This window comes from Rhea pennata, chromosome 5 (genome assembly GCF_028389875.1).
Source record: "Rhea pennata isolate bPtePen1 chromosome 5, bPtePen1.pri, whole genome shotgun sequence".
Lineage (NCBI taxonomy): Eukaryota > Metazoa > Chordata > Aves > Rheiformes > Rheidae > Rhea > Rhea pennata.
In genome coordinates this window covers 48,060,874-48,076,551 of record NC_084667.1, presented here as the reverse complement: position 1 = coordinate 48,076,551, position 15,678 = coordinate 48,060,874, and the positions used below count along the sequence as shown (strand labels likewise).

The following is a 15,678-nucleotide window of genomic DNA, read 5'->3' as shown; positions in this document are numbered from 1 at the left end:
ACAAAAGTTTCATGATTAGTCAAAGCAGCAGTGGTTTGCTTACTGGAAGTGTGGTTCACTCTTCCATCACCTGCTGGAAGGACTGTTGATCTTATAAAAAATAATCTGAACTTCATTAAACAAATAGCATGATCTGCCTAGAGGCTTAGAGTAGATTTGCAGCTACTTTTGTTTTTCTTGTGCTTCATAACCATTTCTATGGAATTAGTAACTTGTCTATTCCAGTAGTTAAACAGTTAAATTGTTAAATTCCACCCCCCCCCCTTATTCTTCTCTTAGGTCTTACTGATGAGTATTGCAAAAATGAATATATCAAGCTTTAAACTTTGCTGCTGTCAAAATACTTTTAACTCTATGCTGCAGAAGACTGCCAGTTCAATAAAAACTCTGTTAGAGAATCAATTTGGAAATACTGTGTACTTTTTAATAAACATTTAAATTAATATCAAAGAATGGATCAGACAAATTTTGAATATTCAAGAAGGCAGAGAATAATGAGAACTTAGGCAGAATACATCTGCCCTTGCCTGGGACAAGAGGATACAGAAGAGCACTTTTTAACTTTGCTCAGTGTTCACTAATCTTTGAATTTGTAATCACTACATTAGTCAGATGATAAGGAGAGACTGTGTTTCTTACAAACAGGAAATACACATTCAACTCAGTGATGAAGTTTAAATCCTTTTAGTAGAGGAAAATAATCTGCCTTGGTGAAGAAGGAGAGGCTTTTCAAAAGTAAGATGTTATTAGATCCTTGAAATGAATAGGCCACTGGAAAAGTCCATCTCCCTCTGTGGTCTAAGGACTGAATATAGATTTTTGTGCTTTGAACTCCTTGATTTTGTTGGAATCATTAGAATCATTAATATAATTAATGTTATAATCATTATCCATTAAAAATCTTCGGTTTTCTCTCCTAACTATCTGTGAAACAAAAATCAATTATTTTGTTGAACAGTCAGGGCACTATATGTATATGTTCAGTAACGCTGTGTTACACAGAACTTGGAATGAAAATCATTTGCAGAATTAAAAAAAGTGCAGACTTTACCTGCCTTGTTTGCACATGGAGTCGTTGTTCAAGTACCTTGTGTTTCTTCAGATGATATTTATTGGCTTATTCCTTAAGCTACTCTGAAAAAGCAGAAGTAAAATTGTCCTATGTGCAATCCAGTATTGGACTGTATTAATAGGTCAGCAGAGATGGCAGAGGAGAAAAAAAATCTGAACTTTTAGGTTAAGTTCTGATGCATAGTGATTGTTGTTTCTATCTCCTTCGTGTTAAGGAAGAAGTTGCAAAAATATGTATCTATTAAAAGATGGTCTTCAACTGTATATTATACTATATATAAAAATTAAACTTATTTGTAAACATTATAAATAACAATAAAAAGGTAAGTATTAAATTTTTAGGTAATATGTTGTGATGTAAAACACTGGCAATAATATTTGCAGCTAATTTTTTTCCTGTGTTTCAGAGTGCTGCAGCTACTGCAGCTACGTTGGCTCTCCCTGCTGGAGTTACTCCTGTTCAGCAGATACTTACAAATTCAGGTAACTATCTCACCACTGAAGTCAAACAAAAGTCTTGAGACTGACAGTGCTTGGGAGAGAGACATTCTGGATTCTAAAGACGTGTCTATTTATGCAGTTCCTGCACTTTTTCTAGTCATTGCTTGTTCATAGTGCATTGCAGTGTCATTAGATTTAAGAAGCAGGACCTGGAAATCAGCCTTCACAAAGTAGTTCCATCATCGCTTCACTAAAGTCCTAGTCTCTTTAGCTCACAGATCGGTTAGTTTGTCAAATCTTGCAGTTTTGACCTAACAGTAATGTGGACTAGATTCTGTGCTAGTTTTCTGTAATTTTTAGACAAGTGCGTGAAGCTAGGATATGGGCATTACCACCTCTCTTCTTCGTATATTTTTAAGCTTTATGAAGCATGATCTTAGCACAAAAGCTAGAGTGGGAGTAGAGCAGGAACACTGCTTCTGTAACTTCAGGTGGGAGAGTGCCTTGACACTTCTGGTAACTCGTAAGCATGCACAGTGGAATTCTCAATTTTGCTGGCAATGCTGGATATATCATGGTTAAATACTGCTGTGCTGGATATTTGGAATATAATGTAAGTGTCACTTTTATGAGCAGTGTGTCTGATCTGTCATGTGCAGTATTATTGTATTACACTGATTTCATAAGCTTGATTCCATGTACTTTGGCATGGACAGTAAAGGAAGATTTGAGAAAGGTCTTTTTTTTTAGACACAGGTGACGCTCTTGCCAGAATTATTTGTCTAGTATATTCAGAAGTGTCTACCAGGCTACAAATTTAGGTTTCCTACTTTAAATGTTTGAATGTTTAATGGATCTATAGATGAAGTAAAATTGAAACGAATAGCTATTTTAGGAATTTAATACTTTACAATTTTAAGGAAGCACGGTTGTGCTTTACAGCCAAATTCCATGGCACATATTTCTTAAGTTTGTTATGGTTATCACTTTTTGTTCAATTGCGAATATTTGTATGTTTTCTTACACAAGGGCATGGGGTTGCCTGCAGACCTCTACTCCCTTTTTCAGGTATGCTTTGTTGTTTCAGTAAATAGACCTTGCATTTGTGCTGTAAATGGAAGACAGGAAAGAATAGCAGCCTTTGAGGAAAATGTTTAAAGTTGAGGGTTTATCTAACTGCTACTACTTTTTTTTTTTCCCCTATGTCTGCATTTTTCAGAATAGAAGTTTGAAAAACTGATGCTGGAATATGTCTTAGATCCCTCTTTTCAGAGTTGGAGGACATTTCTAAAGGTGTATGAGTCTTAAATGTATTTTGTGAAGTGAAGAAAGTGGCAAAATAATAAAGCTGTAGAATAATAAAAGACAACAGAGTTGGGATCAGAATACAAGAATTATGGGAAAAGGAAGGAGAGATGATTAATAAGCAAAGGGATACAGTTTTCTAAAAGATGCTTGCACATTAATGAAGAAGTAGTAATGCATAGAGGAATTCCTTAAAATAGGTAATCAGAGAGACAAGAACCTCTGGGAAAGGGGATGTCATTTGACAAGACCTTGGAAATACTGCAGCATTAGTAGTGGAAGAATTTTTGTGAATTCCTGTACTTCCTGTTTTGGTATATATTTGTTTTGTCTTCTATCTGTAAAGTTCATCTTACAAAACATGAAGTATGTTCCTAAGTAGGAAGTTAATATTGGAGTTATTGTGCTGCTTTAAAGGATTAGTCTTTGGCTTCAAAAGTTTTGTATACATAAATTATTCTTGAATTGCACACCTTGCAATTATTTAGGTATTAATCTATTATCTTTTTGTTTCTGAAACAGTTGCTATAGCAAGTTCTAAGTAACTAAAATATCTTTTCTCTGGTGAAAAAGAAAGTGCTGTCTTTTTATTGGTTTTAGTCTCCTTCCAGGAAACAAGCTAAGATCATTTTAAACAAAGATTTTTTTTTTTTTTTAATGAATTTGATTATATACTTGCTTATTCTAGGTCAGATCCTCCAAGTAGTTAGAACTGCAAATGGAGCTCAGTATATCATTCAGCCACAGCAGCCAGTTGTTCTACAGCAGCAGGTCATACCACAAATGCAGCCTGGCGGTGTGCAAGCACCTGTTATTCAGCAGGTAAAGAAAAATTTTTGAACAGATATGTTTGAAGGAGAAAACTTGAAAGAACTAAAGAAGCTTGCATTTTAAATTGAGCAGATTGAAAGGAAATTAAGTCTATCAAATTTACGCTAGTCTAAGTTTAAAATTGCTTTTATGGTCCCCTGATGAGAAATATAGTATGTATTTTAGTCTATGCTCTGAAAATTTGTATTAGTTAAAATAATTCCTTGCCACTCTAGTATTTAGAAAGAAATACTTAGAAAATCTGTTCTTTCTATCAGGGAATACAGTATGTCATGCCAAGATTTTTGCTTGGCTGCAAGGTTGAGTGTACATCCAGACTACATGGGTACTGAATTTAATATTAGGTCACAGTTCTGCAGTTTAGGCATGAATAATAATATGTAGAGAATTTAAAGTTTAAATGTTTTATAAAGAAGGTTTAAAAATAATCTTTTATTTGAATTTAAAAACTACTGTACTTGGAACTGAGTATGGTGGCAGTGCTAATGTTTTAGAATAGAAGATAAGACAGTATATTTCCTTAGGTTTAGTGGTGGAAAATGCAGAAAATGAACACTAAATAATGAGATAAGCTATATTGTTGAAGATGAAATTGTCTGATATAAATGGAATACTTGTAACTCTAGTTTCTCTGATTAATGAAAGTCGGATTGATGTGTTTTGTTTTCTTTGGGTAATGGAGATGGTAGTGAGTTATGGTAGCTGCCACTTGTACTTACAATGATATTTCATCAGGTTTTGGCTCCTATCCCTGGAGGTATTTCCCAGCAGACAGGAGTGATTATTCAGCCTCAGCAGATCCTGTTTACAGGAAATAAAACACAAGTTATACCTACAACAGTGGCTGCCCCTACACCTGCCCAAGCACAGATTCCTGCAGCTGCTCAACAGCAACCGCAACAACAACAGGCACAGCCACAAGCACCGCTTGTGCTCCAGGTTGATGGGGCAGGAGACACATCATCAGAGGAAGAAGAAGATGAGGAAGAAGACTATGATGATGATGAAGAAGAAGACAAAGAAAAGGATGGAGGTGAAGATGGCCAGGTTGAAGAGGTAAACTTGACAATATTTCATAAGATTGGAAAATAGAACATTTTGTTATTAATTTTTCTACAATATTTGAAAGAAAACTATATACCTCAAAAAATGTTGTACTCTTGTAATTTTGAGAATCTCTTTATCCTTTTACTTCAGTTTCTTAATTTTCCATACTGAGGTGGTGGAAACTTTTCATACATTAGCAAAGCACCTTGAAATGCAGCAGAAGCGGTAGTGAAAATTGTAATTACTGTGAATGACCTTATAAAATCTTAAGTAGCAGTATTATTGGTATTACAGAGAGATCAGCCACGAAATTATGAAACCATCATAGAGACCAGAAATAGTCAACTGCATTTGGGACTGAAAGTTGCATACCAAAACAAAGTTACTAAGGATAAAAAAAGAAGAGTATATTCTTCATTCAGTGTTTTAGAAGTCTGTACTTCAGATTGAAAACACTTAGAAGTAGAGAGGCCAAATAAATGAGGTCTGAACTGTATCTTAAAATTTACTTTCTGCTGCTCTAAAACTGCTCTGAGATTTCAGGTTGACAATGCAGCACCCTCTAGAAAAACAGCTGACCTTGATTTAACTAAATCAAGAGAGAAAAATGGGAGTCCATACTCTAAATAACTAGTCACATTCTTAACTGTATGTGCTTAATTTAGACTTTGAATGATTTAGGTTTCAGATTTCAGCTAGTGGCTCTTACTAAACCTTTTTCTTGTTGTATCAGAGCTCTGCAGAAAAAGAAATTGGGCTACTAATAAACTAAAATTACTTTACAAAAGTGATTTTTTTTTGAACTGTCAGATCACTTCCACAGTTCTCTGCAGCCTTTCCAGTTATTTTGACGTTCCCTTTAAAATGCTAGTATTGGGAACATACTAACATTTTATCATCTGTATCATCTGTGCAGGTAAAACTTCCTTTTTTATATATATATATATATATATCAGAGAGTTAAATCATTTTTTGTGATGTATCTACAGTGGTGTCTAACAGTGTTTTCCTGTTGTAACTTACTAGTTGGATCCACATCTACTTTTCTGTTATGTTGACCAGCACTGATGTCAGTCTGAACATGTTACTCATTGCGCCATTAAGTATACATCATCGTGCTTTAAAGTGTTCTTTAATATTGTCTTAGTGCTAGGGTTCTTGTGGATTCTTTTTTTAATGCCAAGACTTCATTTTCAGCATGGCAAAGATGTGTTATATTTGCCCCCTTTATTCATTGGCAGTTAAATAACAAGTAGAGCAATCCATTAAAGCTTGTTGAGTCACTTAAATACAGTATTACGTAGGAAGGAATTAGGAACCCTGTGGTATACCTTTGTCTTTTCCCATTAGGAGCTCCCTAGTATAGCTTACATATTTTGAGGTAGGTGGGAAGATGAGGATTATGTGGAAGACCGCAGAAAATTTGTTTTGCGTTTAGTAATGGTTTTACTAGCTTTTGAATTACTTTCTGTTTAAATGAGATGGAAAAACCTCTGCTGCGCATTCTCGCCATAGTGACTTAGTGCATCCAAATGTTCTTTTGACTAATAGACGCTGTCAGACACCTCAGAGAAGGAGCAAGAATGAGCTAGAAGAAGTATCTAGCTTCAGTATGAGCTTCAAGGTGGTCCTGTTATATTTGGTTTCTAGCAGGCTTGTAGACAGAGTTGGGAAGGTCATGCTGGGAAGAGGAAATTGGGCACACAGTAGAGTTGCAGTTCAGAAGGGATATTTGTGTATATTCTTGGGGCGGCATTTGGTGATCCTGTAGACATGTTTTGGTTAGAGAATTCTAAGCCTGGAAGTGCAGGAGTGAAGGAGTAGTAAAGAATGGAAGAAATTACTCAATTTAAAAAAAAATTGAAGGAGTGAAGAGACTGTTGTTGGAATCGAGAAAAGTAATCCCTAAGGGACATGAAAATACTTACTAGAACATCTGGAGAATTTAGTTTATATGGATCTATGCAAAATTACCTTAAAACAGCTTTTTTTTTTTTTTCCTTTTTCTAAAAAACTTGTATGTGTGTTGTTCTATTTCAGTTTTTGGTAGGTCAGAGAAGGATGAATGTCATGTCTGGTTTTATATCTATTGACACATAAGGAATGATGTAACTAATGCTGCATTTCTACTGCTTAGCTGCTTTAGATATGAAAACCTGTACAATGATAAAATAAATTTTTGTAAAGATGAATTGCAAACACCAGAATGTTTACAGTTAAGGAGTAAGAATGAGTGTGGTGATGCAAGGCTGAGGTGATCCTAGCCCAGAATCTGGCCTGAGCACTGAAATTCCACACTAAGATTGGTAAAGCCTGCGGACATCCACAGCATGGAGGGCAGAAAAGAACTGCCTGTCTGCTTTCTCCTGAAAAGCCTAATAGTTTCATCTCAAATGTTTTTTCTTTTTCAGGACCATAGTTTATAGATAGATTGTATCCTCATGCAAGTAATCTAAGTAACAGCTATAATCTTACTAAAGAATAACTTTTTGTGATATTCCTTTCAGGAACCCCTTAACAGTGAAGATGATGTGAGTGATGAGGAAGGACAAGAACTGTTTGATACAGAAAATGTTGTTGTGTGCCAGTATGATAAGGTAAAATCTCTGTTGAACAGAAAGAAGAATTTTCCTTACTCTGTTCTTATCAATTCACACATTTTAAGTAATATCTTTGTGTTGCTTTAAAGTACAAATTACCTTGTGGTAGTGAGTAAGACTTTTTTTCCATATCACGTTTGTTTGTGTTCAACAAAGGACCTCTCTTCTGGCCTCGGGAAAAGTGAACTATTGCAAATGAGTTTTGGTATGTTTGCTGTGACCATAAATGAAAGCAGTAGTCAATATGATTTAGACTTGATTCAAAACACTTCATTGATGACTAAAAGTGTTTCTTCTTGATGATTGAAAAGGTATCAGAGGGGGATGATTTTTCTGTGCAGTGTGGAACATTTCATTTTATTTACTTTACATTGTGTTCAGCTGTCTCTCCTCTCCTCTATAATGGCTAATTTCTCCTCTGTAATGGCTAATTTCTTTTTGCATATTTGCCTGGAATATGCAAGGATTCATTCATGTCTTTAATTTGTCTGTAGGCTATCAGACACCTTTTTTACTGAGGAAGTATGCATAAAGTTTCTTTTGATAAAGATTTTCTTCCTTTGCCTAGGCTGCGTTAATTGGACCACAATAAATAAAGATCTTTTTTTAAAGGAGAGAAGAAAAAACCTGCAAGACTTTTGAATACTATAATCTACATTATACAGAATGACTTAAAGGAGAAATCTTCAGTTGTTTAAGTTATTTTAGTTAAATCTGTCTCCCTGACTCTGCTTGGAGTTGTTATCAGATCCAATAAATAATTTAAGATGTAGGCAAGCAGTATCACTACCTGCACTCTAGCCGTCTGTCTCCTCCAGACTGTTATGAAAAATTGTTACATTTCAAGAGTCCTTACAGTCTATGAGAATAGTAAGGTACCTCAGAATGGCAAACAGAAAAGCTAGTTGGGAGCTTCTAAAGCTAGACAACAGAAACTACTCTGAAATCCTCACCTTCTCAAAGATTAAGAACTTGAACTCAATAAGGAACAGTGTTCATTGTGAACCTTTAGCACTGTATGCTCTGAAAAGATTTCGCTGCTTACTATGATGTTACTAGCTCTTCAGTTTGCATAAAATGCATAGGATCAGCTCAGTTGTTCTGAGCAAAGTTTCCCCATTGCACAATATTGTATCTTGCTGTGACCAGTAGTGGGTGCATCTGGGACAATGAGATAAGGAGCAGCAAATGGGTAACAGTGCTTAAAGCAAGCATGCTGCCATCATTCCAGCTAGTGCCTTTTTATTGGAGAACCAGCAGTGGATTTTTTTTTGTCAATAACATGTCTGATTACTTTATGAATCCTTGTAAAATTTGTCTTTTGACAATAAGTTTCATAACTGAGATGTGATGTGTGGAGAGCTACTTGTTTTGAACCCACTAGTTTATGTGATACTTATAGCTATTTATCTATCTAGCTATTTATTTAGGGGAGTTCCCTTATTTGTGTCTTTTATGATTTGGTAGTTCATCGTATCCTTCCTCAGTTGTCTTTGTTCCAAATCAGGTCACAGTTTGCTTGGTTGCTATCTGTGCAGAAGTTGTCCAAACTTGAGATCATTCTTATTCTCCATACCTATTTTCTTTCTCTCTATTCTTTTTGAGATAGGGAAGGTTGAGGGAAGATCAGAGCTATACATGACAGAGGTGAGCCTTGTGCTACCTAAATAATGTAATAATGTTATGTAATATTTCACATATATTTTTGATACTACTGAACAGAGAGCAGACATTTTTATCAGTCTTTCAGAACACCAGGACCTCATTTCTGAGTTCTGATTGTCAGCTCAGACCCATCTCTTTTGGTATACGTTTAAGTTAGGATTGCTTTTTCTTCATTACTGCTTTCATCTGTGTTGAATGTCACTATTTTAGTACATAGTGAGTTAGGACAGTGACATTGTTTTGCAGCTCTTCAGTAGCTGTTGCTTGTACCATCAGTGATATTTTGTCATTTTCCAGATGATCAGTGAATTCTTAAAACCACAGACTCCAGCTAGCAAAAATCTCTTTTGGAATGATACTGCACTGTAAAAACAGTGTTCTTACTCTTGTTTTCCCATCTTTAATAAGTTATTTATTCATCTGGGGATCTTCCTTCTTATCTCATGGCAGCTCAGCTGCCTCTGAGGGCTTTTTGTTGAATGCCATCTAGAAGTGCAAGCGGAGTATACAAGCCAAGCTTTTTCTTCACTTATTTGCTGATGACACTAACTTCTTCTAGTTTAAAGTAAGCACAGAGCAAATAATACTACTAATAATTCTTTGACTACTGTAGTCATATCTGTTCTGGTGCTTCTTTATTGTTTGGATTTATAGCACTATCGATAGATGGTAAGATTTCCTGTCCTTGTTGGGTCTTGAAATACTGTGATGTGGCTTCCTTGATTTTATGCCCTTTGTAAAAGGTAGATTGGTTTTGTTTTGTTTTTCAAAGACTGTCTAAACAAACAAACAAAAAAATCTGCTTCATGAAGTTTATGATCCACATCTCTCATTTGGACAACATTTCAGCTTTCTGAAGGATCTTTGCTTTCTTTGAGTAACTTCTGCTGGTTGATTCTGCTGATCTTCTGCTTTTTTATACATTTCTTTTATAAATTTCTTTTATACAAAGCTGTAAATGTTCAATATTTTAACTGTGGAGACTGTAGGGTAAAGTTGAAACTTGAATCTTAAGAACATTCAACTTCATTCCATCATCCCTAATAATGTCTTTTTGTCTGAAGATCTTACTGTTCTCTCCTGACTCCATAAGATAAGAACTGGAACATAAATCATCTTCCATTAAGCAGAAAGCATAGAATAAAAAATGGGTGGATATATTTCTTTCTCAGCTGTATCAACTTGTATGTTTTGTACTGTAGAGATTTTCACATGGGAAAAACTTGTAAATATCCACTTGCTGAACTCCGTAGTCAAAGTCCAGTATTATAATAAGCAGAGAAAGTTAAATAGGTCTGCCATCTCTCTATGTATGAAGTAATCAAAGCTTGTTTGCATGCAGAACGGAGCTTAGGCTTAGCAGAGGTGAGGAGAATAAAACTTACATCTTTCACCTGTTCATGACTGGTTTAAAGTGTTTGTGTTATGCTGATTGAAATGGAAATTTTTGGCTTTCAAGTGGAGTTTCACAGAGGTCATAATGGAAGATACCTTAATCAAAGAAGCAAGATAGATGGATATATGTTTTTCCACTTTTTTTTTTTTTTTTTTTTTCTGTCTGACGCCTCTAAAAATGCGCTGTGTATGCTGTATTTCGGAATGCCCATGTGGCTGCATGATTTCCTGACGTTTACTATGACAGCCCTCCCTAGTTTAAAAAACGTAAGATGAAAGTACTACAGGTGTTTTTTGGAACTAAATGCAGAATTGATATTCAAGGTGTAATCGATACAGAATTAGACATCAATAGATTACTATGTTTCTGTTTTATTTTTCTTTCTTGCTCTTATAATTACTTAAGCATTATTAGCTATTTCTCGTGAAATTAATATGTCAACTTTCTTCCTATTTTTAGATCCACAGAAGTAAAAACAAATGGAAATTTCACCTCAAAGATGGCATCATGAATCTTAATGGAAGAGATTATGTATTTTCCAAAGCCATAGGGGATGCAGAATGGTGAAGTTTTTAAGACAAAGCAAAAAAACAAAAAACAAAAATGAAAAAACAAAACCACCTCCCTGTAAGAGGAAAAAAAAAATCGAAAGCAGGAAAGGTTGAGACTTGGACATATATTTCAACCAAAATATGTATCTGCACATCAGAAATAAAGCATAATGAAAACTGTCGGAACAAAGATAAAATGTGGCAACAAAGACACTACTTCAGATGAGCAAGCCATGGACTGTAGCAGCTATAGCATTGTCTGGGAGCTGATTTTGTGTGTTAGGAATACCTTAATTATCAAATCTACATACAGGTACCTACAGCTGGTATTTAGCATGTAAGGCTTTGTCTCCCCTTTCTTCCCTTGGTTTAAGATTTTAAAATATTTCTTCCACTGATTGAAGGAACTCTTCCTTTTGATAGATTATTAATCTGAAAATGCTTATTGTGTGTACAAATCTTTGCTTTGAACACTTCCTTTTGGTAGTGAGGATGGTAAGAATGTTAAACTGCGTGCAAGCTTTGTACAGAAGGGTAAGAATTAAGGTGTTAAAATTTTAAATAACGTGTATAAGGAAAATATTTTTAATTCTGATAAGCTCATTAATTATTATATCTATTTGTGGTTTTCAATTCCATTCCCCATAAGCAAGTTCTTGTTCCTAGCAGTTACAAAATGGTAAAACGATCATTTATATTTCAAAATTATTTTTATTTGATGTGAATGGCATCTTTTATTTAGGTCTATATTTTTTTAAATACTAAGCACCTGTAGCTCCTCCCTCCCCCCCCCAAAGGTCAGACTGCTTAACTCTTTAACTGTATTATTGCTGTTTGATGGTTGTTCAGCATCGTTGAATTGAAAGGAATAATAACAGTTTCTACTGACTTCTTAAATAGGCTTTGGGGAGACCTTTTGAATGAAATGTGTAGGTAATCACACAATAGATGAATTCCTTCACTTAAATACTACATCTGTAGTCCAGATATCCACAAGTATTTGAACAGACCACAGGAATGACTAAATTTTTAATATAGAAAATCACATAGAAGTTCTTTTAGCTGCAAGTCTGTTAATCAAAGGTTTGCTTACTAAAAAGCATAGCCTTAAATTACCTGCAGCAGTTAATCTCTAAAGTTTCCAGGGGCAAATAGTTTCATGAAGAGTTGCACAGCTTTGAGAACACAAACTTTGTTAGAGTATCTTTAGGCTGACTTGGTTATGGAAGATCAAGTAGTCAGATGCACTAAACCTCATGTAATAGCTTTTTCACTTGCCTTTTCTAGAGTGACTTTATTGTTGTTGTAAAAAGCAGCATAATGGTTCCCCAGCCCCCGCTCCTCCCCCCCCCCCACTCCTGTCCTGAGAATTTTGAACACATTTTCTTCATGCAGTTTCGAATGAGGAGAGGGACTGGGCATTATACTTAAACTGTTGAGGAAGAAATGTTCATGTGTCTCACCAATTCCAAAAATGCTGTTTTGTTGGGTGCTTGGAAAACACAATGAAAAGGACGCAGCAATAATTTTAATGAATTGGGGAAGAATTCAGAAGGAGACACTTGACCCACAATTTCTGGCCTTTCTTCTTGAGAATGAAATTTTTAAAACATTATTTAACAAAGTCATAAGTGTATTTTAGCAGTTTCTAAGCACTATTCTTATTTCATTCTGCTTTACTAGCTACCAAGGGCATTCATAGTCTCAGTAGCGTGTAGAAAATTCAAATACATTGTAAAAAAGGGATATTTTTTTTGCTCTGACTTTTCACACTTGTGCTCTCATTGACACAGACTGAAACTGTCTGTAGGCTGTGTCTAGAGCTGTGTTTGTTTAGTAAGCTATCTGCTACATAAGCTTTAGAAAAGTTAATTTCTGGTTTTACTAATTCATTGTTAAATAGTGACATAATCATACAGAGTACGCTTTTTGGCTCGAGGCTTCAAGGTATCTCCAGATGACTGGTGTTTGCTTTCTTCTGAACAAAACAAAACTTTTTTTTTATCGTTGACACTTAAAATATGTATAACTGCAATTAAATCAACAATGTATTGGCTACTTCCTTTCCTCATCTTTCTCAAATCTATTACCAGTAAGTCTTTAAAAATGGACTTCAAACATAAATCCCATAATGCTGCAAAACTCAATCAGTAAAAAGGGAAAAAAATCATTTTAGGTATAGATTCCTGTTTATGCTACTGCAAACCGGATTACTGTACAACACTTGATTTTCATACATCTTTGATTTTTCACCCACTTGTGTATACTAGAAGCTGCATAGCCTTTTTATTTCTTTCTAACGGATGCCAGAACTTTAAAGGTAACTTAAGCATAGCTTGTTTTGAAGGATGTTAGAAGCTATCTGAACTTGCACAGCCTCTTGAAGGCTAACCGTGTGGTATGCTTGTCATATAAGAAGTTTTGTCTTCAAATACAAGTACCTGTGAAGTTTTCTGAAAGCCAGTCAAACATGAACATACCAAACTGTGCTCTTATTGCTACATCAAGTGTTCCTTTTTTAAATCAAAAAGCATGTTTTAATTTCATTTTATTGTAGCGGCTTGCTGTAAAAATGTAGTTTGCTTAATTTTATTATTGTACTTGAATTTTTAATCATGGTTTTAACAATGTAACTGAACAGACCATTTCATTAGGTTCCACAGAAACCATTCCTTTCAGAGGGCAAGGGATTCTCATTGTTCATAATCTATAAATGATTCCCCCCACACACCTTGGAAATAGATTTTTTTTTCATTTAAATAGTTCAGTATTATGGAAGCAATTAGTGATTTGAAGAGGGCTTATGTTTAAATTTGCACAGATAATGGAGCACCTTTTTATGATGGAAAAATATGGGGAAAGATAACTTCATAATTTTAACCACAGTGGCTGATGCAAACTTGCAGAGGAACTAGGCAAAACCAGTAGTCTTACGACTTTTCAATTTGCAGAATACCTGTTTTGCCAACATGACAAAGAAGAAAGAAGATTTCCTGCAGTGCTTCAATCATAAAAACAACTGTTTTGCTCTAATTTTATTGGGTTTTAGTGTGTATAATCATTTAAAAATATCTAAGTTGAAAAACAATTGATGGTTCTTTTCTGTTAAAGAGGTAATAGAGAATTTAGTCACATAAGGAACTTAATGTTGGACTATTTAAATGTTTTCTTTTTTTAAATTATTTTCCCCCTCAGTTGCTGGTTAGTGACAAGATTTCTTTAAGGTTTCACACTCCTTGTTCCTGCGTTGTAATCAGAAGTTGCATTTGAAAGTCATTCAGTTCTCTAATCACAATTTAAAGCAAAAATTGTGGTCTGAGTTCATTTCCAAGACTATGATACATGATTCTGAAGCAGTTTCTATAACGGATCAAAGAAAATACTGTCATATAATGAAAGTTTTCATACTTTTTTTTTCTATTCTACAGAGTAGGAGTGTTAAAGTAAACTTCATAGGGTTTTAGTTTGTGAAGATACTATTTGGTAGTTAACAGTAATTATGGCACCATAAAACAATCTGATTAAAATTTTGTAATTTCAGTGCAGGAGTTAGAGACCTAGTGAACTAAAATTCATTTTGAGTCAGTCTCTTTGATTTATAAAAAGTTCCCTTAAAAAAAAAAAAAAAAAAAAATCACCTCCAAAACCTAAAAATCCCCCCAAACCCCAAAGCTTTCCAATAGGGAATGCAACAAGAAGTGCAGGAAGTGAACAGTGGTTTTAGGATAATGTGCACTGGGTTAATACTGGGCTGCCTTGCAGAGTGTTGCGGGGTTGTTGTGCCCTTGACTGCCCCTTCTCCTCCCATGGAAATCAGAGTTGTTTTCAGACTTTGAGATTATTGATAACAAAAGATGAAGAAACTTGCACATTTTTACGTATAGATGTCTCGCGTTTAAAGTCTTGTTTTTCCATTACTGTGATTGGTTGGGAAATGTGTTTAAAGAACAAAACAAACAAACAAAAAAAATCCTAGTCCTTTGGTTTCCCTGTTGTCTACTTTTTTAATATTATTACTAGGTTTTTTTAAGCAGTTCATGCAGTGTATTTTTCAGTTGTTATTTGGTGGATTAGACATTGTGGAACAAAAGGAACTTTTTTAACAGGAAGAACTGCCTTCGGTTAGCTACATGTACAGTCATCCTATGAGACATGTTCCAGAATGCATAGGGTACCAATAAAATATGGAGTGGGGGAATATCCTTCTTTGCTGTTCTGAGCTACTATTGTCAACTGCTGTTGTACATATACTGTTATGTGTAAGGGGGTAAATATATTTATTATGTTTGTAAAATTCATTCTGTACAATTGCAGATCAAGGTTGCTCCTCTGTGATATACAGGATATTATGTTTCGAAGGCCATGCTTGGAATACAATTATAGAACTTAGTATTTTGATGTACTAAGACCTATTTTAAGTTTAATATTTTGCCTTTGCAAAAACTTTAATTAAAGATGTTATTTAAAAATGTTTGCCACTTCATTTACTATCTTGCGTGTGTATTTGTTAAATATATGGTGTTTAATGCAGGTTGTAATAACCCTGAAGATTCTGAATTTATTTTCGTAACAATTTCTTCAAGCTCAGAGAAGGTGTTTCTTTCTGTCAACTACTTACTGAGTTTGCTTTGTGGGCTCTCCATTTAGCATAATTACATTATATAAGACTGGCGTTTTAATCTTGAGGCTAGATTTTCAAGTTTGTTTAATAATTATGTCGCTACGGTAACCTGAGACTTAGGTCTTGAGCCAAGATTGGTTGAATAACTCA

General features: G+C 34.8%; 1 protein-coding gene across 1 annotated transcript in view; it reads left to right on the top strand.

Moving 5' to 3' along the window:
• The window catches only part of GTF2A1 (general transcription factor IIA subunit 1), a 30,748-nt gene extending 15,372 nt beyond the window's left edge, over positions 1-15,376 (top strand). Inside the window, exons 5-9 of the mRNA XM_062575927.1 lie at positions 1,479-1,554; positions 3,506-3,639; positions 4,384-4,704; positions 7,203-7,292; positions 10,816-15,376. Coding sequence (XP_062431911.1) covers positions 1,479-1,554; positions 3,506-3,639; positions 4,384-4,704; positions 7,203-7,292; positions 10,816-10,923 — 729 coding nt within the window. The 3' untranslated portion in view covers positions 10,924-15,376. The remainder of the gene's footprint in view (positions 1-1,478; positions 1,555-3,505; positions 3,640-4,383; positions 4,705-7,202; positions 7,293-10,815) is intronic.
• Positions 15,377-15,678: the final 302 nt, after the last annotated feature.